Source organism: Camarhynchus parvulus, chromosome 3, assembly GCF_901933205.1.
Source record: "Camarhynchus parvulus chromosome 3, STF_HiC, whole genome shotgun sequence".
NCBI classification, from domain to species: domain Eukaryota; kingdom Metazoa; phylum Chordata; class Aves; order Passeriformes; family Thraupidae; genus Camarhynchus; species Camarhynchus parvulus.
In genome coordinates this window covers 431,500-454,578 of record NC_044573.1, presented here as the reverse complement: position 1 = coordinate 454,578, position 23,079 = coordinate 431,500, and the positions used below count along the sequence as shown (strand labels likewise).

Genomic DNA, 23,079 nt, shown 5'->3' with positions numbered 1-23,079 from the left:
GAGGACCCAAGTTCAACAGTTGTGTTCTGTACATTTAATATTACCAATATAAGCAATACTGAAGTGTTTCACTGGTGCATTGGGATTAAGGAAGAAACACTGCTAAGGCCTAAGCTGCTCTGGAAACAGGTATGCGCAGTACCACGAGAAATGTGAAACGTACATTTGCAACCCAACTCTACCAACATTCCAAATTTTACAAGCACTTTGTGCAAATTAAACTGAAGGATTGGGACTGAGGTGCTTGCCTTGCCACAGCAGTCTGCCTGCAGTCCCATGACAGCATTGCAGCAAGGCAGAGTAATTGATGACTTAGCTTTATCATAGCAACCAAATTCTTCAAAATTTTTTTTTAATTTATTCTACTAAAACCAGATAGGCTTTGGAAGGATTGAACACCTGCCACTTTCTCTGTCCTTCACTTACTGCCCATCTGCAGCTGACAGAAGTGTTAAAGGATACAAATAGCAGAGGGAAGAAAAGCAGAGCAGCAAATCTTTTCTTTGATTTGCATAGTTTCTCCAGGCATAAATTCAGCAAAAAGCACAGATTTTCTCTCTAATGGTTTCCCTAGTCTAACAATTTGCAAAAGAAACTAAGTCTAGAAGAATGGAATTTCTCATCCTCGATATCAAGGGCATCTCAAAGGTTTCAACCTTTAATGCAGCATGGACTTCAGTATTAACTTCACACACAGGTATGGGAGAGCTATGATATAAAGCTGCCAAATCCCAAACGCCCAGATCAAACAAACACTCTTTAATTCATAAGGACGTGGATGTAAAGTAGAAAAATTCAGGCCCTCTGTAGGCACGATGTGAGTTTAGGACTCAAGAGACAAAAGATCAAATACCACCTCTTCCTGCTTAAGGTGTGACCTACAGCATCCTAAATTAGGCTTCCTTTTCTAACCCATTGGGAAGCCACATCTCCCTACCCTTGCTTTGTTGTAGGGATTATCTAAGTGAGCCTCACTGGGCTCCTCTTCTTTTATATGCAGACAGTTCCCACTGAAGAATTTTTTTGTTTCCTTTTTTTTTAATAAAACCCAGAAATAAACACTTATTTCTTCCTCTCAAAAGGCTCAGGTTCAGCTTGTGGTCTCTTACCACTGGCACTCCCATTAAGAATGACTCAAGGCTGCTCCTGGCACAGAGGTCACTACTCCATCACAGGTAATTTTCCCAGCCTACACTGTGCTTGGCAGTTGTATTTTTTAATCTGTGTTTTGCATGCTTGTAAGAATTCCCTGCATTGGTTCACTCAGAGTAATGGGACCATCAAGAACATAAACCACTTTAAATATTTGCTATTGCAGAATAACCCCAGTCTGGAGCACATACACTATGTAGTAAGTGCCCTGGGTAACTTCACCTGTAAATCTCTTTCTTATTCTTAAACAACTTGTATTATGACTTACCATCTGATGCTGGGGGTTCTAGAAGAGACGGCATTGAGCCTGGGATGGCAAAACACGGACACCTAGAGAACTCAAGAACAGGACAGGCACATCTTTCTTTGCCTGCTTTCATGCAACAAATCTCTCTGGCTCTCCAGCTCAGCCCTCTGCTCAGTCCCCAACAAAGTGACATCCATGATCTCATATTGTTCTGACAAAAACAGACTGAAACTCTGCCGCTGCAGTGTGACCCAGGGGCTCAGAGATAGTCCATACATACACTTTTGGATCTCATCCTGCCACGTCAGTATTTCACCATGGCTTTTAGGCACCGCTCTTAAAACTCACACAAAAATGCTCAGCCCTAGACATGCTCCTTCATGATCTGAAATCTCAGTTCAGCACTGTTTTGTTCTCTTCTTTTCTTCTGAGCCAGAGTTTAGTTCCTCCAAATAAAGACAAACCTAAAGAAACCCACATTGACGCATTACTGAGAAATCACCCTATGAGTGCCCATTAAAACTGACAATCCAGATGCAGCCTGACCCAGAAGTCCCTAAATTGCTGATTGCTAGACGCTAAAAGAGCTGTCCAGGAGAGTTCTTGCTGTTCTTCCCTCAGCACTTAAAAGGCCACTGTAGAGAATGAAGATAATTGTATCTCAGCTGAGAGTGTGCTTACCTTGTGTCTCATCATCACTCCTATCTTTTGAGGGCAGAGAAAATGGTCCTTTTGGTCTGTATCTTACTTAGTTCTTCCTGTATTCAAACAGTGTCAAGAAAGAGACCAAATTTTCAACATGGCGATGGGGAAATGACACCTTTTCATATCCCAGAACCAAAAAGAAACAGACATTTCTAGGATCTGGCCCAAATTTTGAATATTCCATTTTTTAAAAATTAGAATAAAAATCAGATTCTCATGTTTTCTTACCTTACAAGTCACTGTAATCCTACCTTTTCAAGAAAAGGAGGCAAAAAAAAAGCTTAACACAAGCAATCACAATAAAAACAAGCACACTATTCTTTGAAAAGGACAGAATTTCCTCAACTCCAGCTCCTCCAAGCTAAGCTGAGAACTCAGCACTATGACAACAACCTCCTGGCACACTGTTCAGGGCCAAAAGAAACCAGGGAGTGCTTGCGCAGTCTCTGGGAAGGCAGCAGAGCCCACTCTCACCATCTGCCTGGGGCTCTCTGCAAGGCAGGCGCTTCCCATGCAGCATCTCCAGCTTCTCCATTGGAGCTGGGCAGGCAGAGCATGGCCTGCCTCGCCCTGACACCCCCCAGACCTTCAAACTCATCACACCAGAACCTGCTGCTGAGGGAATTTCATCAACTCTAGTCATTACCAACATGCCCCTGAGCATTCTGCCAGGAACAGGCTGAAGCACAGCAATTTGCTCCTGGCTGTTTCATTATGGCACAAGTTCTCAGCTAAGTGACTTGTGCCTAACAAAGATAAACATCCTGTTCAGCTGGAACTTCCCCGATAGCCAGAGCACCAGGCAGGGACAATCTTTTGTTCCTGTGACAACTAGTGAGAGCATGTCTGGCTAGGAATTTGGATAAATTAATGATTAAATATTAATGATCACAAGTGACAACCATGTGAGACAGAGTTTGCCCATCTTTACCCAATGAAGTTCAAACTTATATATTCAATAAACTGATTTTTTTGTCCAGGTATTCTTCCTACTACACACACAGTTATGACCATAGTGTCCTTGCCAAATAACTCTATGTGTTTTCTACCCGAAAACATCAATCTAATTCTCTATTCAGGGAGCCTTACTACACAATTATGATAAAATTGAGTGTTTTCTTTCCACCCTATAGAGAAATAATCTCTTGGCCTGTGGCTCCAAATCCGCTCTCCTCTGTGTTTCATGGCCGTTTTTTAAACTGTATTTGTTACAGCTATGGAATTGATTTCGTGCCTTACAATTACTGCTGGCTTTGCCAGTCACTACATACAGTCACCACTTAGGCTGGCAAATATTCTCTATCTGAAGCTGTAAATATAGATAAATATTTTATTTTGAGTCCTTTAATATCACCTGCCTGGCACCCTGCAGCAATGCTAGGTATGACCAAAGCATCATGGCAAATAAATCCCTATTTCCCAATATTGCAAGTCATCCTTGTATTGTATGTGGTACGCACATTGAAGAGACATTTCATATTAATCTGTTACAAAGATAACTATCTGCAGCACTTCTCACTACCCAAAGTTTCAAGCAAAATGTCTGTCAGCAAAATGGAAACTCACCTCTGCATTTTTGCAGAGATACAACCATTCCTTTTTCCCCTAAAATGCATTTTAATATCATATATTTTTTTTTCTTTTCTTCCTCTGATGTAAAAACAACTACCTTCCTTTCTCTACAGGCACTAGGTTCAGACAGATGTAGCTTTGGATGACTTTATGCCCACAAGTCATAGTTTTAAGCAACTAGAAGTAATCTATGATACAGAAATAATCTTGCTTTCTACTCTAGTGTCTTTAGGGCCAGTAGCAGGGGAAGTTTTCAATCCCCTTCCAGTGTGCAAACCCAACCAAAACCACATTTTTAAAATTGTGTTCATGTTTCTTTTTGCGTTCAGGAAACCTATTCTTCCACCTTGCCATGAGATTTTTGGCCTAACACATCGTACACATAAAAACTTACATAGTACACTTACAAAGCACACATAAAATATTATAGTACACATAAAAACTTACATAGTACACTTTTGTAACACATAGTACACGCAAAGTCATACCAGATGTGCCTGCTTCAATCAGCACTACTTCCAGAAACTTTCAACCTTCATTCTGGGCTCCCACATGACTTTTGTATAAATTTAGCAATTGGTATGACCAAAGTATGAACACTGAAACAAAGTGCTCCTTCAGACTGTTTGCTGTAGTTTGCTTAAAATATACTCAATTATAATACAATCTTAAAACTCTTAGGTCAGTTCAGCCATGCAACTGCATATTCTTCTCAGTTAACAGAGAACCCCACTGCCTTAAACACACACCATGCATAAGGTGTGTACTGCTGCTCACTGCCCACAGCTCTTCACAAACTGGTTCCACCCATGCCAACACACTCAGCTCCAAATGGAGAGAGTCCAGAAACACAGCGTTTCTCTGGTATTCACCCCAGCAATCATCAGTTAATCGCAGAAATTCTGTGACGTGTTCCATCTATTCCTCAACACATGATATTAAACCTAAGCAATAATGCCATGCATGAGTTATTCTTGCAGTGAAGCAAATCCTTCTCTGGGCCCAACTACAAACTGGAGTGACATCTGCTGTTGTGCATGCAGTTTTAGAAAGAGTTTTCATTCAGCAGCTATTCTGATTAAACAGACACAACAGATCTTCTTAACACCTAAAACCAGGACATGTGCACTTACAGTCCCCTCAGAATTCTGCTCTTCTGTGACACACTCATATAAGGAACTCCTTGAAGGGATTTTACAGTCACAAAGACATCAACTGCATACTGGTTTTATAAATTTTATTTGATGCCATATTTCAGTACCCAAAGGAGGATTTTGCACAGCAGTTTTTGTTATTAGAAATCTAAACTAATTTCTCTGCTGCTTTGCTTTGGGGATGAGTTCTTTATTTGGAAAGAAAAAAAAAGAGGAGACTGGATTATTCAATATAGGGTTCAAGTATTCCACTTTCTTAGCATTTTGTATTATATTCTTCTACCTAGTTAATTTCAAAGGTAAGAAACAGCAAGGGCATCTTCAACTGTCAGAGCTATTACCCAAATAACCTTGTTTCAGTTGAAAACAACTTTCAATTACGAATGTTCCCGGCTGTAGAACATTAACATATCTGACTGGCCAGACCAAACAATTTATGGAGCAAAACAGAATAATTTATGGACATATTCACAATTACAAGTAAAACATCATGACAGGACAGTCCAAAACCTGATTCAGCAAAGATATCTGGGTCAAACACAAACCATGGAAGTCAGTGCAATGCTGATCACAACTATGTGACACTTCAGTGATGCAAGGACAGGCAGTTTCAGGACATGCTTCCTAGGATCATTATTTTAAATATCCAAAAAGAACTCCAGTAAAAACTGAAAATCTAATTTTCTTTTCCTCACTTCTGCTGGCAATCCCAAAGAATAAACATATGCAGCATACCAGGGTTAAGGTATGCAAAACCAAGTGAAGAATTTGTCCTGCCTTCATTAGTTAGTGAAAAAATGTTTCATTGCTTAAAAATGAAGCAATGGAAAGCAGAAAGAGAGGAAAAGGGCTGGCATCAACAGCCAGCCATGTCACACAACTACTTGCTTAGCGGGCACAGTGCTGGTGCAAAGAAAATGTAAATGGAAGTAAACTAAAACTCACTTTTTGGAGTCACCCTGTGGACTGCAGCTCATGTGATGATGGAGGGGCCGTGAGTCAATCCTGTGTCTCTCTCCCATGCTCGTGTCCTCAGGCCACTCCTGAGGAGCCCTCATGGCTGTGGGTAGGCAGTTGTACGGTGGGAGCTCCCTCATGAAGTGCTGCTGGGCCTCTCCCCTTCTCAGAGCCACTGGGAAGCGATCTCACCTTCCCAGAAAGTGCCCAAATCCCCAAAGCTCCCCAGTCCTTCAGCACACCATCCACCCCTGCTTCTCCACAGGTGGGATCTATCTCTGAGGGGAGCAGGGCAGTCTGTCGCAGCTGCCCTGCATAACCGCCATCAGGAGCCATCGGCTTCAAACCCCCCTTGGCAAAGAGGAGCCGGCTTGTTCCTTGTCCGTACCTTTTCTGAGGGCAGCCCTCCCTTGGCTGATCTCCAGGGTGCCTGTCCCTCCTGAAGCACTCACTGCACAGAGAAAAACCCCATTTTCCCAGCACCTTTCCCAGGACTAGGTTTTGTTGGCAGCCCTAGCGATTTCCAGGTTTCATTAACCGCAGCGATTTTCCGCACCCTCCAGCAGCCGTCGTGAGGGCTCTCAAAATGGCGCCCGTGAGGCGCCTCAGGAGCCCAGTGGGGAGCAGGGGGCTCCAGCAGCCGCCCCGTGCCTGTGGCGGCTCTCCTTAAACACATCTAAAAAAGGGCAAAATGCCTCTTGGCAGTGAGGAATTTAAAAGAGAAGAGTGGGAAACACAGCAGGAGAGGCTTATCTGGACCCAGGAGGTTTTTCATCCCATTTTCTCCCTCTGTTGAGCTAAGGCCTGAGCAAGCGGCTGGGCAGGTGTGTGACAGGTGAGTGCCAGGAGGGAATATTAGTTACACAGTAATAAATGAGGGTGAAATAGTTTTGCTTCTGGCTCTTAAATAAGTCACAAAGTCTTCCAAGAACTGAAGGTACCACAGTCCTACAATTCCCTGAAAAAACCATTCAGCCATTGCCCGAGTGCACCATCCATCAGCAGGGCCTGCACAGCCCACATGCAAATGGTGACTCAGGGTCCTTCAGAGTCATTGCCACAGATTAGGGAACTCAGTTTTCCCCAAACCTCACAGGTTTTTTATCAGGGATAACATATCAGTCTACAAATATCATAAAGCCTTAAAGAGACTATATTTAATGGTTTATAAAAAGAGGGTTACCAATCAGGAATAGCTGTTGATATTGCAGTTCTGCCACACAAATGCTTAGCAGACATCATGTAATAGTATTAGGAAAAAGAAAAAAAAAGGCAGCTAGTATTTAATGTGTATTTAATGTGTACCTGAAGAGAGCTGATGTTGTCCAGACAAAAAATAACAGGGACACTAGTAATCAGTTTCCAGAAGGCAGACGCAAACAGCTGGGGCCTTCCAGGCACATGATAAAAGCTTGAATAAAATCTTTTCATGTGCAAGCAGATTTAAAAGCTTAAGTTTATAAAGAAGTTTGCAGTAAGGTGTGAAAATAAAATGTGTTTAATGATTAGGTCAACCAGCCCAATCCTGGAACCTGTTCTGCACTTAATTTTACTGGTGCCTGAAATAATGACATGGTGGCTTGACTTACAAACACTGTAGCTACATTTCTGCTTCCAGCATAGAGAATAAATTTGTATATGCTTTTGAGCTTATGACGTGCAAGACTAATTTAAACCAGGCAATGCATACAGACAAAAAGCAAAGTTATTTCTTAACTGAGAATTTAAGATCACAGTGTTATGGTCAAAAAGTTATTAGTACTGTGCAACTTGTCCCTGCTGACAAACATAGACATGACTTGTATTTACAATAATGGATAGAAGCTACTAATATTCCAGAACTACCCATTGTAATATGGCTTCTCAAAAAGTCTGGCTGGCAGATTGTAAGCATGCTGGAGGCAGTCCCTTTGCAATAAAGTCAGACTGTTTCTGCATCTTCAGAACAGCAGTAAATGCAGATCCAGTTAAAGTTCTTCCTACGACATTGACTCAAAGATATTGATTTTCTGAGATTGAAGAGTGTAATACTTACATGACTCAGATCTCATGGCACTGCTGAAAATGTCATAAATACCACATTTTGCTAACCAGTACAGCAAAATAAGGGCACAAGTAAAACTCAAGAGTACAGGTTTTGGGTAAGGTGCGAATTGTTTTGTACAAGCTCTGCTGTGCCTGTGATATTCCAGGCACTATTTTCCTTAGAAGCTTTGACAGCAATCAATGCTCTCCTTACTGGGACAGATCTAACACTGTAGCAGCTGCTCAGCCTAAAAAATCCCAAACACTTGAATTTAAAAAAAAAAAATTAAACCAACAAACCAGCATTACGCCACCAATATAGTAAGGTGAAGTTCCCCAAAGTCACAAACCTGTTTCTAGCCTGTCTTCAAGGATTACCATCACACAAACATCCACTGAACAGCAGAGCACAGACTCTGAAGACATGATACAGTAAGGATTGCTGATATGTCTGACATTGCTGATCTTGAATTCCAACCAAAGGCCAAAGGGAACAGGAATAAAACCAGAGTGGCTTCTCAGAGGCAATAGAGCTGAGCATATTTCATTCTGTCAACTTTGAAACACACAGGGAAACCCAACCATTTTGCACCCAAATTTTATTAGAAAACATAAAGTTCAAAAAAGTTACTTTATGTTGCTGTTAGATTGAGTGAAAATTCTTTTTACTTTTTAAAAGCTATCCAAAGTTCTCCTCCTACGTTACCCCTCAAAGATGAGGCAACACCAAAGGTTCAAGCCTACTGTAGTACAACTGAGAACTGAACCTATACTGTCCATAAGCAGCAGAGAAAGCTGCTTATTTATCCTTTTTAGTTACAGCAGAAGGCAAAAATTCATTGTTATTAAAAGAATCTATATATGAAAAAATATTTAGTTCAGGTATAAATTATTTTTAGCTACTTAGCAAAAATTAAATTTAATTTTTTCAGTTTCTTAATCTGTGACTTTCTTTTTGGGGGAGAATAAAAACCATTGTGAGCTCTGATTCAAGACCTGTGATTTGACCTTCAGATACCAAGACAAAAGAACACTCACTACTGCTTGTACTTGAATATTGTTTTAATTTTCACTTCACAGCTGTAGTCACTAAACTCAACATTTTCCACACTGCATAACGAGCTGCTATTATAGGAAGTAAAACAGTGTAATTCAGCACTCTGAGCTGGAGAGTCATAATTAGATGAAGTATTACCAAGATTCTTCTGTGCCTTAAGATGTGCACCATCATTTCGCTTCATTATTCCTGATGTTTTCATATAGTTCATATGGGAGGATCAAGATATGAAAGCAGCCTTATTAGCTTTCAAACCAGGTTTCAGCAGCCTCCATTCTCAACCCTAGTAACACTCTTGCACAAGTCCCCAAAGTAAGCCTTACAGCACTGAGGCAATCATTTCAGGTCATAAAAAGATAAAGAACTTTAAATAACTCTTCATTTTTTTTCCCTGTGAGAAAATGATTACTTATGTTCTCAAAATTAAAAGAACTTTGTACAAAAGGCCTGGAAAGATCAGGTTTTGATTACATATTTCAAAACTGAGTTATATATAACAATTCTACTGCTTATATGCAGTAAATAAATATATTAAAATCTTAAGAGACCAGGAAAAAATAAGCAGACTAGACGACAACTGACTTGGATGTTTTCTGGGAATGCACCATACATTATTTGTCCCTTGTGGCTGAAAACAAAGAGGGAGAAGAAAAGTGGCAAAGAAAATGAGCTTAAGTAAGAAAATATAGCACCCTTTTTGATCTTGCATGCCAGCTGAGAATGAGAAAAAGTTTTGATCATTCAGTCTACAGTCTTATTTAAAGATCAAAACAAGTCTGAGCAGCTTAAAGCCTTACTTCATTAAAAGAAGCCATGCACAGTCAAAGAGTTAATTGAATGGTAAGTGGGACATTCTTGCAGCTTTGCTTGAATGATAGAAACTTCATTATAGACTGCCCTGTATTACACAGAAGATAATCAAAGTCCACTTGACAAAAGTTTTTTCCACCCAGTCTGCCATTTATTTTCAAATCTTCTATTACCTACCTGCTACCTTAAGAGCTCCAGGTTGAGTTTTTATAACTTACTAAATAAATTACATATATGAATTTAAATCTTTCACCCATTTAGAAATAGAAACTGCATATAGATATAGTATATGGTGACAAAAACTTCAGGACAAAATTAAACACAAGTGGCTCAAGGTATCTGCTAAGCCTTTTTTACCTACAAAATTAAAAATACCAGTGATTCAATTCTGCTGCAGTATAAAAGTCTCTTTAGATGTGTAAAGCTTTTGCTGAGACTGTATAAATCCTAATACATAACATATATTCTCAGCAAGTGAATCCATTTTTCCCATTCCTTTGAAGATGCCACAGAACCAACCAACATCCAAAACCTTCCTTAATGCAGAGGGAACAGGTTGAACATTTGAAAATGCTTGAGAGCACAGCAGATTAACAATGAGAAGAGCATTCAATGGCCAGCTGTTGAATTTAAAATTTCTGTCTGCCATCCACCTTCTAACCCGTTCAAATATTTTAACACATTATACGTTAGCCTGCCTTCAATTCAGTGTTGTCTTGCTAAACAACACAAATCACGCAAGATCAGAGCTAATTTTGATCTTCAATTATGTATGAGAGATCCAAAATCAGGTTGGCTGTCTCCAGAGCTACTTGCAGGCCACTGCACTTGGCAGCAAAGCAATCCAGAACCCGGAGGTCAGCAACCTTTACTGAGGGCTCTTGAGGGCAGGCCTGTAAAACAGGAGAGCCAGACTGGCCTTGCAAAAAGCTCCAGCTGAGGTCCTCTGTGCTACCACTCACCCCACAGCCGCATTTTGAAACTAAATCTGACCACCTGGAGACACAGGGAGAACGTGGGGGAACAAACCAGCAGTGCCCATACACCACATCTGTCAGGACTTCTTCTCCATCGTGACTCAGAGAGCGAGCTACAGACTCCAGGGAACGGCAAAACCCCTCCGCAACCAATCGGTACTGTGTCTGAGAACAACCCAGGTCTCTCAAAGTGCTGGCAGGCACGCTAGAACTCTAAAAAAGAAACCAGAACCAGAAGAGCAAAGTTAGAACACTGTTTCACAGAAATAATTTTAAGCATGTATCATACTGCTGCTTTTTTTTCACCCCCCAAAACAGATGGTTCAGTTCTAACTAAAAAATGTTTCATTATTATCCCACGATAGGAAAGAGTCAAAGCAGAGTTCTGCATCATCATCTTTCAATATAAAAACCCTACATATTTTCAACACTAAAAAACATGCAGTTACTACAACAGATACCTAAAGAAAGATCAACAAGAACAAATATAGTGTTAAGTTTAAAAGATATAATTAAAACTGAGTGCTTCAAATAGACCCCTTATTTTATATTAGTAGTTAGCAAAAACGCCACATTAATCTAGAAGGAGACAAGTGTTTTACTGTCGCAGTGATTCTACATAAATTCTTGTTTCTTAAGTATATTAAACATCTTTAAAACCCTTACATCTTACGTACCTTGTGTCTTATGTATGAAGCCAGGTGAGTTTCTGTACAGCCCCCTCCTAATAATGCCAAAGGTTCCTTCACAGTTAACTGCAACACGTGCTCTGCAGTTTCACAGACACGCTGAAAATCACAGGAAATTCTTGTCAGACATACCACGATTAATAGGATTTGTCCCCATTAAAAAAGACACTAAAAATAAAATTTTCAGTAGTTTCTGCTACAGATTCCATAAAGTTGAATTACATGTGGATATAAAGCTGCTGAGAGATTTCCAAGACCTTGTTCACTTAATGAGAAATTGTCTTTATTTGTCCACACTACGGAGAGGCAGAAATAAAAGCTGCATTTTAATCCTTCTTTTTTCAAAATAGGGCTATATATAAAAAGTCAATCAGTTTCAATGACATTTCCAGACCAACTGTTCAATGCAACACAATGCTTGACTATCATTGTATGTGTTGCTGCTGGCTTTTTGCTAGGCAGTTTTGATTTTTATGTTCTCATAGACCAAGTAATGAAAATGAAAATATTTATCCAGCACTGGCCTCAAGAACAGGTGAAAAATGCACCTGTCCCTAAACAACTCCCTGTATTAAAACACAGGCATTAAAAGAACATGAGCACTTCAAGGATTTTGAAATTCTGGAAACAAATAAACTTAATTTATGTACTGAAAAAACTGTGTTTCTAAACTCAATGTATTTCATATTTCTCAGAGTTTTTCCATTAAAAACATGACTTTCCAAGAAAATATTTGAAGAAAATTTGCCTACCTTCAACTCATCCCATGCTGTTTCACTTCTGTTACAGAGTATCAGGCTGCAGATAACTGTGTCCCCAGGAATTAGATGTAGAAAATGCTTTGAAGCAAAACTCTCAACGCACAAATCTTTCAAGCTGCCGTAACAGCCAGGAGGCAATGAATGTATGGAAGCTATAGGCTGTGAACCTGTCAATTAAGAAAGGAGAAAACAGTATGTGGCACCATCAGAACAGCTAGCTGATGCATTTCATGAAGCGTCACCTTTATTCCTCTCGGCTTTTTAAGTTATGTACATTGTTCAATACCTGTCATTTCAATTCACAAAGGAAATCACAGAAACCAACGCATTTAGAGTGCAAGATTTGGTGGCAATTTAGGATTAGAAAAAGTAATTGTTTCATTTGCCTTGAATCAAAGTTTGAAAACAAACTGGAAATGGATATCCCTCATGCCACAAGCAGTAGTACCACCTGTGGTATGCCACCATCAGGGCCTGCACAGAAGACCCAGTCACCTTGAAAAATGGTTTTTGGACTAGAAAAGAGCAACTCTTGCTCGGTGGCTAAGGTAGAGGGAAATAAGAGACCTTCCCCTGCAATGACACCAGCCCAGGCGACGCTCTCCTCACAGTGACAGCTGCAGGACAATGGTTCAGACAGAGAACTGGCCTGTTACCTGTCACACGGCCCAGGGGATCCATCAGGGACAGCCCAGCCCTGTCCACAGCCACGACACCCTGCTCCTTCAGGTACTGCTTCAAGGAGGGATGCATCACCTTCTGGCACACCACAAGGCCCACCTCATCCTTAACCAGTTGCTTCCCCACATTCAGCAACTGATTCAGCTCTGACACTTCCAGAGAAACTCCGTGACGGACCACTATAGTTCCTTCCTCAGGGTTAGAGCCGTCCCCTGACATGGACACACTGAAAAGAGCAATCTTGATCATGTTTGAACCAGTCCTTTTGACAGCAAGTGGCTTTCCCAACTGGATTTCTGGTGCTTCTATCAGCAGTCCAGGAAGAACTGTAGAATCCACAACTCGTCCACCTTTCACAGGTATTACCACACACTTCCCTAGAACAGCATTAGTCTCAACGTGACACGGAACAGTAAATATAAAAGCCTTTAAAACCAGTGAGGTGAGATGATCAACTTCAGTTTTATTAAGCATGCAAGCAGGTTTGCTTGTTAAAATGCTCCGAACCAAACAAACAAGGGTCTCAACACTGCTAAAATCCACAGACACCTGGCAACCACAGGCCTCAGATTTCAGGTGGTCCATGCACAGACTCAGAAGATGCTTGCTTATTTTAATGACAGTAAAAGGTGCAACATTCAGGCTCCTGAAATTTTCGATGAAGCCACAGCAAAGGATGGCAGTGAACAAGCCACAGTCACTGAAACGTGACACGTGGTTCCGTACAGAGGCTGTCAGGACATGCAGCACGGGCTGGCTGAGGCACAGGTGCCCCAGGAGGGCTGAGGACTGGGAAGTGGTACAAACACAGCCCCCCACACCATTGTGGAGCTGCTTGAGTCGACCAGCAGGACCGTAGGAAGATTTTAATATCCCACTCAGCAGAGACAGTGACTGACTCACTGCATCTCTAGTTAGCGGCTCGCTAATAAATAACGGAGGCTTTTTAGCTTCAAGGCGAGACATTCTGAAGGTAAGATTTTAATTCTAGCAAAAAAACTATTTCATTTTTACTTGGATCTATAACTCATTGCACTTTTAAATTTTAGGAGTGGTACATTTTAATTCTTTGCAGGTAAGGATTATTATTTCAGTGTGAAACCGTATATATAACATTCCTGAAACTATTCATCACAGCTCTCTTAAAACGAGGCTCAAATCATGTTGCAAAACAGAGAAATAGTGACAGCAGGAAGCTATTTCATTATGGACGATCTCTTCTGGCTTCTGAATGAGATTGAGCAGACTTTTTTGCAACAAAGTTTACAAGCATGCTTCCTATATGAACACCAACAAGTGACAGTCCTGCTACAAGCAGAAAGTTCTTTCTAATCCAGGAAGTTTTCTTCATCTTTTCTGGCAACAGGCACAGATTAAAACCTTCAAGCCTAGTTATACCTACAATAAAAACCAGAAAGATATTAGAATAATTGTTAGAATACTGAGTCAGAGTTCTAACAAATAATCTTATAAAACTATTGTATAGCTTGACCTATTTTAGTTTTCACCAGAAAAAGTCACAGAAGGACAAATACTGCATCAAAAAATCATTTAGGTTGGAAAAAACCTTTGAAGTCGAGTCCTGTTGTTACCCCAGCAGTGCCAAGCCATCACTGAACCACATCCCCAAATGCCATATCTGTGCACCCATTAAACACCTCCAGGAACGGTGACACGGCCACCTCCCTGGGCAGCCTGCGCCAATGCTTGACAACCCTTCCTGCGAAGACAGTTTCCCTAATATCCAATCTAAACCTCCCCTGGTGCAACCTGAGGCCATTTTCTCTTGTCCTAGCACTTATCACTCGGGAGAACAGACTGACCCCCACCTGCCTGCAGCCTCCTTCCAGGTGCTGTAGAAAACAATAATGAGGCTGCCCTGAGCCTTCCTCTCCCTGGGCTGAAGACCCGCAGCTCCCTCAGCACTGCTCACAGGAGCACTGCCCTTCTCAGGGCTCATTCAGTACCTCAGTGCCCCCAGCAGCGCCGAGCACGGGGGACAGTCACTGTCAGCACACGCTGGCTCACGCTCAGCTGCTGTCACAGCATTCCCAGGAATCTCTCCAGCCACTCTTCCCTGTAACTCAGCATAGGGCTGTGACCCCAGGGCAGGACACAGCGCTGGGCCTGCTGAACCTCCACTGGCCTATGCATTCTAGAATGCTTTTTAGCAGAGAAAATCTACTAATATGGTTTTACTACAAGCACGAAGAGTGCATCAGTTATACCTGTTTTTCAAAAACTTCAATTCTGACCACTGGTCTGTCCTCTTACCAGCAGGTCTGTAAGTAGCAGGCTACCATCAACTTCACTAAAGTATCAAAACTACAGCAATTTCCACCTGATTCTACTCAAGAACAAAAGAACACAACTAGTCTGCAGTGCTTGCTAGGCAACAGAAACAACAGCTTTTGATGTTCAAACAACTTCAAGAAATCTGGCTCAAACAAAGGTTTCTTTCTTCAAGAGGTCCACAAAGAAAGTTTTTCAGTTTTTACAACAGTAAATCTGAAATCAATGCTTATTTACGGTTCTATGTGAACTCTACAGTATTTACACTTGTACTTCATTTTGTTTCTCTGCTGTAATCACCATCCCTACTAACACAAAATATGTTACTATGTTCAGTGACAGTTATTTCTGGGCAGTTTTAAGCCTAAAAGGACACTGTTATAGATCCAGTCACATAAGTTTGATTGGTCTCCTGAAGTTACTGGAGCTTGTTTTAAAATATCTTTAAGACATATAATACCCTCACTTAATTGATCTCATCATGTGGGATTTAGCCATAGTTTTTGAGACTTATGATGCACTTTTTGGGTGCATGTAGGTACAAAACATTAACTCAGTTGCAAAGGAGGATAAAACTCCAAAAGACTAAAGTTAGAACATCAAGGCTGTATGTTTGAAAATTCTTAATTAATTAATCTTCTCCCTCAAAAACACAGATACAACTAATTAGGCAACTTACCCAAAAATCAAAGTACTAATGCTATTTTTCTTTACTTTTGCGAGCGGTTTGCATCATGAATGCCAGAATTTCACGGTCTGGAGAAAAATCCTCTGTCTTCACTTGGAAAATAGGACTGGACTTCAAGTAATACCAGCCCCAGTGCACTAGCCCCAGGCTAGTTCCCATAACAATCAGAACTTTGTTGTCCTTCCAGAAGGTTTTAAGACCCATTGCAAACTGGCATCTACCTAGGTAAAGATAATTTATTATTTTAAACATATTCTAGAAATCCTTTTTTTCTTACTCTACAATAACAATACTGAACAGATGAAGCCAAATGTTAATACCTTTAATTGCATTGCAGCAGATGACTAAAACACTAAACAAGAAGCCTTACTTTGTGAACCAAAAAAAAAAACCACCTCAATTCAATTCAGACATTTTGAAATGTTAATTGCTGCATTTGCGTCGAGCTCTGGCATGCTAAATCTTAAACACAACAAAGCTTTATCTAATTACAAGCACTACTGCCCATATGGTAAGCACCTGAAGCCCAAAAACAGGTTCAAAATACACCTTCCCCCTATAGTTAATAAAATTCAATGAGTAGCTGGGCTCCTGCGGCAATGCAGAACTTTGAAACTGCAGGCAAAGCAAGGTGCGAAGCTTCTGACACCACTTTACCTTTGTGCGGCTTTGCCTGACCACCTTATAGTACTCAGAAGCGGCACCATTACAAAAAGAGCAATAAACTAATCCGTAAGTAATGAGAAACTGGAAAAAAACTACTTTCTATGGGATTTCTCACGGACACTCACGTTTTATACCAAAATACCCCGCTGGTTTGAGCGGCTACAAAGCTGTAACTCGGAGAGGAAATGCTCCCACACCCAGCCCAGCTCCGTGGCCCGGGCAGGTGTAACCCGCCCCACCAACCACCCCTCCATAGCGCTATGGAGCCCTCACAGCCCACTACTCCTCCTCCTCCTTCCCCGGACCCAGCCACCTTGAGGCGCGGGCGGCTCAGGGGGCAGACCGCGGGCACGGCGCACCTGAGGCGTCTCCCCACTCCGGGAGCGAGCGAGGAAGGCGCTACCGAGGAGCCTTCCCGGGAAGGCAGCGTTCACCCGCCCCCCACACGTTCAAACGAGCCCCGGCAGGAAGAAGTAGTGCCGCGGGAAGCACGGCCCCGGACGTGCCGCGCCGCCCCTCGCGCCCGCCATTAGGCGCGCGCAGCGTCACTGGCGGCGCGGCCCGCCTCAGCCGCCGGCGGCCATTTTGCGTGCGGGCAGTGCCGGGCGGGCGGCGGCGACGGGCGCGGCCATTTTGGGTAGGGCAGAGAAGCGGCGGGAGGCGGGCACGGCGTGGGGAGGGGTACGGCCACGGCTACTTAACGCCGCCCGGCGCTTATGATCGCGTCTGGGGGTCCGGCCTCGCTGTTCTCCTCGGTTAAACCTCGGAGGGGAGGCTGGGACAGCCGGGACTCTAGCGGTAGTACCGGCCGGCTCCCACCGAGCCTCTCTCAGCGCCTCCCTCAGCCGCCGCCTCCGGTGCCACCTCAGCCGCTCTGTCCTGTTCCTCACTCCCGCCGAGCCTGGCCAGGCAGAAAAATACGTGTATATATATCTCTGATTTTTCTTCTTTGCATACCTGCTACTGCAGCTACTCCGCCTTACACCTCTGCCCAGCCGTCTGAGGCTTCCTGTGGGCGGGCAGAAGTGCCCCGGCCCAAACAAGTTCAAATAACTTTGTTCCCTGACCTCCGCTTTTCCTTAGCTCTTCTGATTTCCTGTATTCACTTTTCCCGTATTCACTCCTGTAAGTATAAGAAATACTTCTGTGAGTACGGTTATACTTCTCCTGTATTCACTTTTCTCTCTACCCCTGCACTCACTGTCAAGCATACCTCGTTTTATATTAATTTGTTAATGAATAGGTTTGTTTTCAAGTTCGTTTATAGTTGCAGAGTTCTTGACTGTAGCCAAAAGACAAGTATTTAATGCCTGATCTTCATGCAGAAAGGAGTATAATTTTTTAATTCTATAGTAATCTTTCATTGTTAATTGCATTCAGCTGTTCCACAAAAGTTAAAAAGATACTAGTACCTGTTTGTGGCCCTCTGGTGCTCCTCAGAACCTCTCCTCCCTCTAGTTCTAGGCAGTTCTATGCTGACTGGGTCATGTTTTGGAAATTGCCTTATTGAGCCTTAAAGGTGAATGGGCAGTTTATGAATGAAGGAGTGTGAATAACAATGAGGAGAAAAAAGGCGCTGAGTGGCTGGAAGAGTATTTTTCAAGGGTTAAGTGGAGTAATTGGCAGCAGTGGGCACAGAAATCCTGAATGGCAAATGGGAAGATCGTGGTGTGTCTTTTCAGCACTGGGGATGCTTTACTGGATGTGTGAGTAGCTAAGCATTGCACTGCTCACCCCAAGCTTAGGCTCCACTCCTGGAAACTGACCAGTGCTGGACGGGAAAGGTTTTTTTTATGTTGTGCTAGTTAATTTCACACTACAAAAATAGTTAATAACAACTTACCCTACAGAGTTCCTTAGTGAGCGTGCGTTTGTTTGATTCTGCCGTTCCCAGGTGCTCCCTCTCCCCAGCCGGGGATGGGCAGTGGGCGAAGCTTGCTGCTGTATCTCCAGGTGTGTGCCAAGAGTTTTCAGTTCCTCCTCCCTCCGAGCTCTGCATTTCCTCACCACAGGAAGCTGCTTTGCTAAGGTAAGATGCTGTTCTTCAGCTGGCAGAGGACACCTCAGCTTGCTCTCTGGGTCACCATGTTTTCTGGCTTCTGCTGAGTACCAACCGCTCCATTTGACTCAAGTTTAGGAAAGAAAGGTATTCTGCCACATTATTTTTTAGGTGTATTTGATTCTAAGTCATGTCTTCATGCACAGGTTGTATCAACATTTTAGGCCTTGGAGTACTACACATCCCACATCAGGACTTGTTTTTGGTATACATATATATATATATATACACATAGATATAGTCTTGTGAGGAGTTTTTCTGCCGTTTTTGCTTATCTTCATATGTCCTTATGTGGCACTTACTTTAGAGGTTTGCAACACAAAAAGCATTCCATGAGACAGAATCTTGCTGTCTAACAGTAGCAGTTGTAACAGATCTGTGTTTTTGGGGTTTGGTGGTTTTTTTTAAACAGGAAATTGCAAAGTATTTTGGGGTTAGTTGTTTTGGAGCTAGTTGTTTTTTTTTCTTGAACAATTGATGAGTGGTTTTCCTCATCTTCTGATGCCTTAGTATTGAGTATTTTTTCACCTGTGTCACTTCAGTGATTTCCCTGATTTCACACATAAAATATTTTCCTTTTTGTGTTCTGTGGATTTGCTTACATTTTGTCTGTCTGCTCTATTTCCTTTGTCTTATCTGTGTGGTCAGTGCAAAGAATGGGATAGTTGGCAAACTCCCAAAGTCAGCTTACTCCCAGGAAGAGCAAACTGAACCAAAGCTAACTTTTCTTGTGTGTCCTTTTTCTTTTTATGTTTTTCTTCTGTTATTTTGTAAATTGTATTTGGAGGGGATTGCTGCCTGCCAGCAGTTCTCACATGAGTAGTAGCAGACATGTTGCAACAGTATTATTCTGGAAAGTAAATTGCTACCAGAAAGAAATGAGTGATGCCAGGGTAAGTTCAGCTGAACTACTACATGACTGAACTGAACTAGGATGTTTCAAGTGGCCCAGAGCTCTGTTCTTTCCATTGTGTTTCTCAAAATTGCCATCAGTAAAGTTGTCAGGATTTAATCTGATTAAACGGAGAAGTTTCTAGGGCTGTTTGGTGCAAGGGAGAATGATACCAGCATGGCACAAGGCATGATGGTATTCCAGCTTCTGTGTCCAGGACTGCTGGGAATCTTAAGATTTAAATCATCTGTGCTACGCCGTGTAGTTTTAAAGTGGGTGTTTATCTTGGTTTGCACTTTTTTGAAGTCAAACGGTGATAACAGCTGCATTTTGAAACGTGTAAGCATAGTGCCTGACAGAAACATGTATCCCCAGCCTGACTTGTGTCCTGAAATTTGACAGCTCTCTCACAGTACTTAATAATTGGAAGTATGCAATGAAAACTGTGTACACATTCCTCAATTTTTAATGCTTTTACTTAGGATCCCAAACTAAGTGATTTAGGTCCTGTTTGGGATAAGCAAGGGAGGAGGATGTCCCAAGTTCACTTTACTTTTGTGCAACCACCATAGGAGTTGGGTTTTGCTGCTCTATGTGTGTAATATAAAATTTTAAATATACATAACGTGTATGGATGGATGGGTACCAGGTGAGCCAAAAGCTATAGTTTCTTACTTGAGAGAGTTCTAAGTTTGTGTTTTTGCTGTTGGATGCAAAGTGCCTCCAAAGTTATGAGGTTCAAATAAGAAACCAACACAGGTAGCTAAGTAATTGTCCTTTAAATAAGTTTTCCTTGTTTTTTTAAAAGCAGAGTGTAGGGTTTGAAGAACAGTAGTCGTGAAGGAATGGGCCACAGATGTGAAATTCATTCTCGATTGCTGTAGAGATCACTTTTAATTGGTTTCTTTATAGGACCAGCTTACACTGACCTATCATGGCATCCAACAAATTTGTCATTAAGGTAAGTAGAATGTCATAGCTTTAAAAAAATGATAAATCTGTAATACTGCTTAAAATGTGTCTGTTGATACTAAAAGTGCATCCTTCAGATTTCTGGTCATGGTAGCATACCTTATATGAGCTTTTCTCTCCCTCTGGAAGCAAACTTGGAATTGCTGCTGTGTCATGGGAGAGTGTGTCTGGGGTCAGCTGAGAATTAAAAGGCTGTAACTAAAAGTGATAAGTTGTGCAGTGAGAATTAGAAACTGCATGAATTCTTAGTAGGACACTATTTTGCTATCTGAAGTAAAATTTTGGGTGGATTCTTTTCTTACTGTAATCTTGTAATGCTCTTTATGTGCTTCCCAGTTCTGAGGGTTCCTGGTTTAAGTTGTAGCAGTGTTCTTAAAGTATTCATTTATTTGTCTCCTTTTCTGCCTCTTTTTCCATCTTCAGGGATTGGTTGTTTCACGTGCAATAAAATGGTCTTGAAGCTCATTTTGCAAACAGTCCCAGACTTTTAGTTATGAGCTGAAGAGCACAACTTTTCAAAACATTCTGTAATAAACATAACACTTCATAATTCTACTACTATGACTATACAAGCTAATCAATAAATAAACATAATTGTGATTAGCACAACATATTATTCCCTTGGAAGTGTTTTTCCAGGAATTCTCATAACACAACAGATTTTTCTTCTGTGGGTATGCTTGGAATTTTTTGGAGGGCAGCTACAAAATCCTTCCTGAGTGATCAGGCTGTGGAAGCTGTCAAAGCTTGGTTTTGTGGGTAACCAACCTGTTTAATGAGAAGACCACTTAATTTTTGTGTGTGATGTGTTCTTTTCCAAGGAAAACCGCTGTCCTTTAGTGGCGTGTTTGCATTATATTTTTACTGTTTAACAGGACTGTAAACCTCCAGAAGGTTAACAGTATCATATTATTCACTGTTGCTGAGTTGATAGAGGGACTTACAGGAGAAATAGATTTGATTTTGAGCACATTTTAGCTGATACTCCGAGTCTGTGCACCACTGATGTGGATAACAGCAGGAGCTGAGGCTGAAGGCATTGCTTTTCTCAGCTGAGAACTCTTGATATCATCAATATTCATGTAAGTGCCCAATAAAAAAAGTGGTGTGAGTTGGCACGTCTTTACTCAATATAAAGCCTGCAGACTCTTGGTTTCTGACCTGTGTCATTACAGCTTCATTATTCAGCAAGGATGTGTAACTGGTATTCAGCACAGACCTTGCAGTCACTGAGTTTAGCTTCCCTGACTGCCTGAGCAAGGGCTAGGCTCTCATTGAGCGTGTCTGTAGGTAAGAGTATCACAGATAAAGCTTTTGAAAATGATAATGGAATACAACTTTTTCTTTCTTACAGTATGTGAGAAATGACAGTAAGTTTTTGCATGTACCAAATGCTGAAAATTAACTTTACCTTGACCTGATTGAAATTCACTTTGTGCACAGATTAACATTTTACTTGTTAGGTCAGGGATTTTGTATGTCAAGTTTTGCTTCTTTAAATACACTGGATTTGTATTTCATGTGAATATTTTCTAAGACTTTTCAGCTTTCAGGTAAGTTTTGCACAGAAGATCCCCATGTAATAGATTCTCCATTAAAAACTATTCCTACTTGTCACTGCAGGCAGAGTACAGAAAATACTCTGTTCTTTATTTTAAATACCTTGTGTTTAAAGCTGATGGGAGTATTTTACCGAGTCTGAAAATGTTCAGGAGAGATGTGTTGGAGCAAGTCCACAGGAGGGACATGACGATGGAGCCCCTCTCCTGTGAGGAAAGGCTGAGAGAATTGCGGTTGTTCAGCCTGGAGAGGGCTTCAGGGTGACCTAATTGTGGCCTTCCAGCACCTGACAGGAGCCTACAAGAAAGGTGTAAAGGGGCTACTTCCTAGAGCATGTAGTGACAGGAAAAAGGGAAATGGGTTTTAACTGAAGGAGAGTAGGTTTACATTAGATATTAGGAAAAAATTCTTCCTTATGAGGGTAGTGATAACTGGAACAGGTAGCCCAGTGAAGTTGTGGATGCCCCATCCCTTGAAGTGTCCAAGGCCTCTCAGAGCCCCATCCAGCCTGACCTGGTCTAGTGGAGGGTGTCCCTGGCCCTGGTGGGACGTTAGAACTGGAGGAAGGATGGCTTCTAAGGTCCTTTTTAACCCAAACCACTCCATGATTCCATGTTTCAGATGCCTCACCTTGTCTTCTACATTCTCTACTGTTAATTTTTAAGATTTTGTAAACCTGTATTTGTGAATCTTTCTGGTAAGAGAATGAAAAATGCAGGTTATCAGTCTGTCAAATCTTAGCCGACAATCAAGAAATGAAGCGGAAACCCCCTCTAATTTGTTTAACTCCGCTTGTTACTGATGCGCGTTTTATCTGCGCATCTCGGCACCCCGGTGTAATGGTCGGTGACTTCCAGAGGAGGGAGCAATTGGTCTGTTTTTGAGAGGCGAGCCTAAACTTGGCTTCACGGGCCGTTACGAGAGATCGAAATAAACTAATTGATGCAGTAAAATAGCTTTAAACCTTAATACAGAAACTACATTAGGTCCTAGACACGCATTCTTCACCTAACAAGCAGCTGGATGATACAGTCGTGTGATATGCAATAGATAATATTTTATGCAAGTTAATTTAATCATCAAGTTTCTATTTTATATTGATATTTCATAAGCATTACATGGTAAAATACCCCCCCACCATATGAATGTAATTAATCTCTCTC

At 41.6% G+C, this 23,079-nt stretch overlaps 2 protein-coding genes across 8 annotated transcripts in view; one reads left to right on the top strand and one right to left on the bottom strand.

The window, feature by feature from the left end:
- Positions 1-9,316: 9,316 nt before the first annotated feature.
- On the bottom strand, positions 9,317-16,919 carry MKKS (McKusick-Kaufman syndrome). 5 transcript variants are annotated; one of them, XM_030946410.1, is made up of 6 exons: positions 16,793-16,919; positions 15,759-15,988; positions 12,763-14,185; positions 12,098-12,273; positions 11,334-11,444; positions 9,317-10,869 (listed from the first exon to the last, which is right to left on the bottom strand). In XM_030946410.1, the coding sequence occupies exons 3-6, from the start codon at positions 13,751-13,753 to the stop codon at positions 10,429-10,431; spliced, it is 1,719 nt and encodes a 572-aa protein (XP_030802270.1). In that variant the 5' UTR covers positions 13,754-14,185; positions 15,759-15,988; positions 16,793-16,919; the 3' UTR covers positions 9,317-10,428. The 5 variants fall into 5 exon arrangements, with proteins under 5 accessions (XP_030802270.1, XP_030802271.1, XP_030802272.1 ...); XM_030946411.1 differs by having other exon boundaries at positions 16,747-16,905; XM_030946412.1 differs by having other exon boundaries at positions 15,759-15,984; positions 16,793-16,905.
- Positions 16,920-17,080: 161 nt separating this feature from the next.
- The window catches only part of SLX4IP (SLX4 interacting protein), an 85,486-nt gene continuing 79,487 nt past the window's right edge, over positions 17,081-23,079 (top strand). For 2 of the 3 annotated variants that reach the window (XR_004060566.1, XM_030944330.1), the window contains exons 1-2: positions 17,081-17,356; positions 18,328-18,462. Coding sequence is in view for 1 of the 3 variants with exons in the window: in XM_030944330.1 (XP_030800190.1) it covers positions 17,150-17,356; positions 18,328-18,462 (342 nt within the window). In the remaining 2 variants the exon portion in view is untranslated. Of the gene's footprint in view, positions 17,559-18,327; positions 18,463-20,296; positions 20,346-23,079 lie in introns of all 3 variants that reach the window. The other variant, XR_004060567.1, reaches the window with a different exon arrangement.

Bases quoted from the DNA above. Each gene is read 5' to 3' on its own strand.
- MKKS (XM_030946410.1), bottom strand. From the start codon at position 13,753: ATGTCTCGCCTTGAAGCTAAAAAGCCTCCGTTATTTATTAGCGAGCCG. The intron at 12,274-12,762 runs GTAACAGGCCAG...CTTAATTGACAG, and splicing joins TCCCCTGGGCCGTGTGACAG to GTTCACAGCCTATAGCTTCC. The intron at 11,445-12,097 runs GTAGGCAAATTT...TGTGATTTTCAG, and splicing joins CAGCATGGGATGAGTTGAAG to CGTGTCTGTGAAACTGCAGA.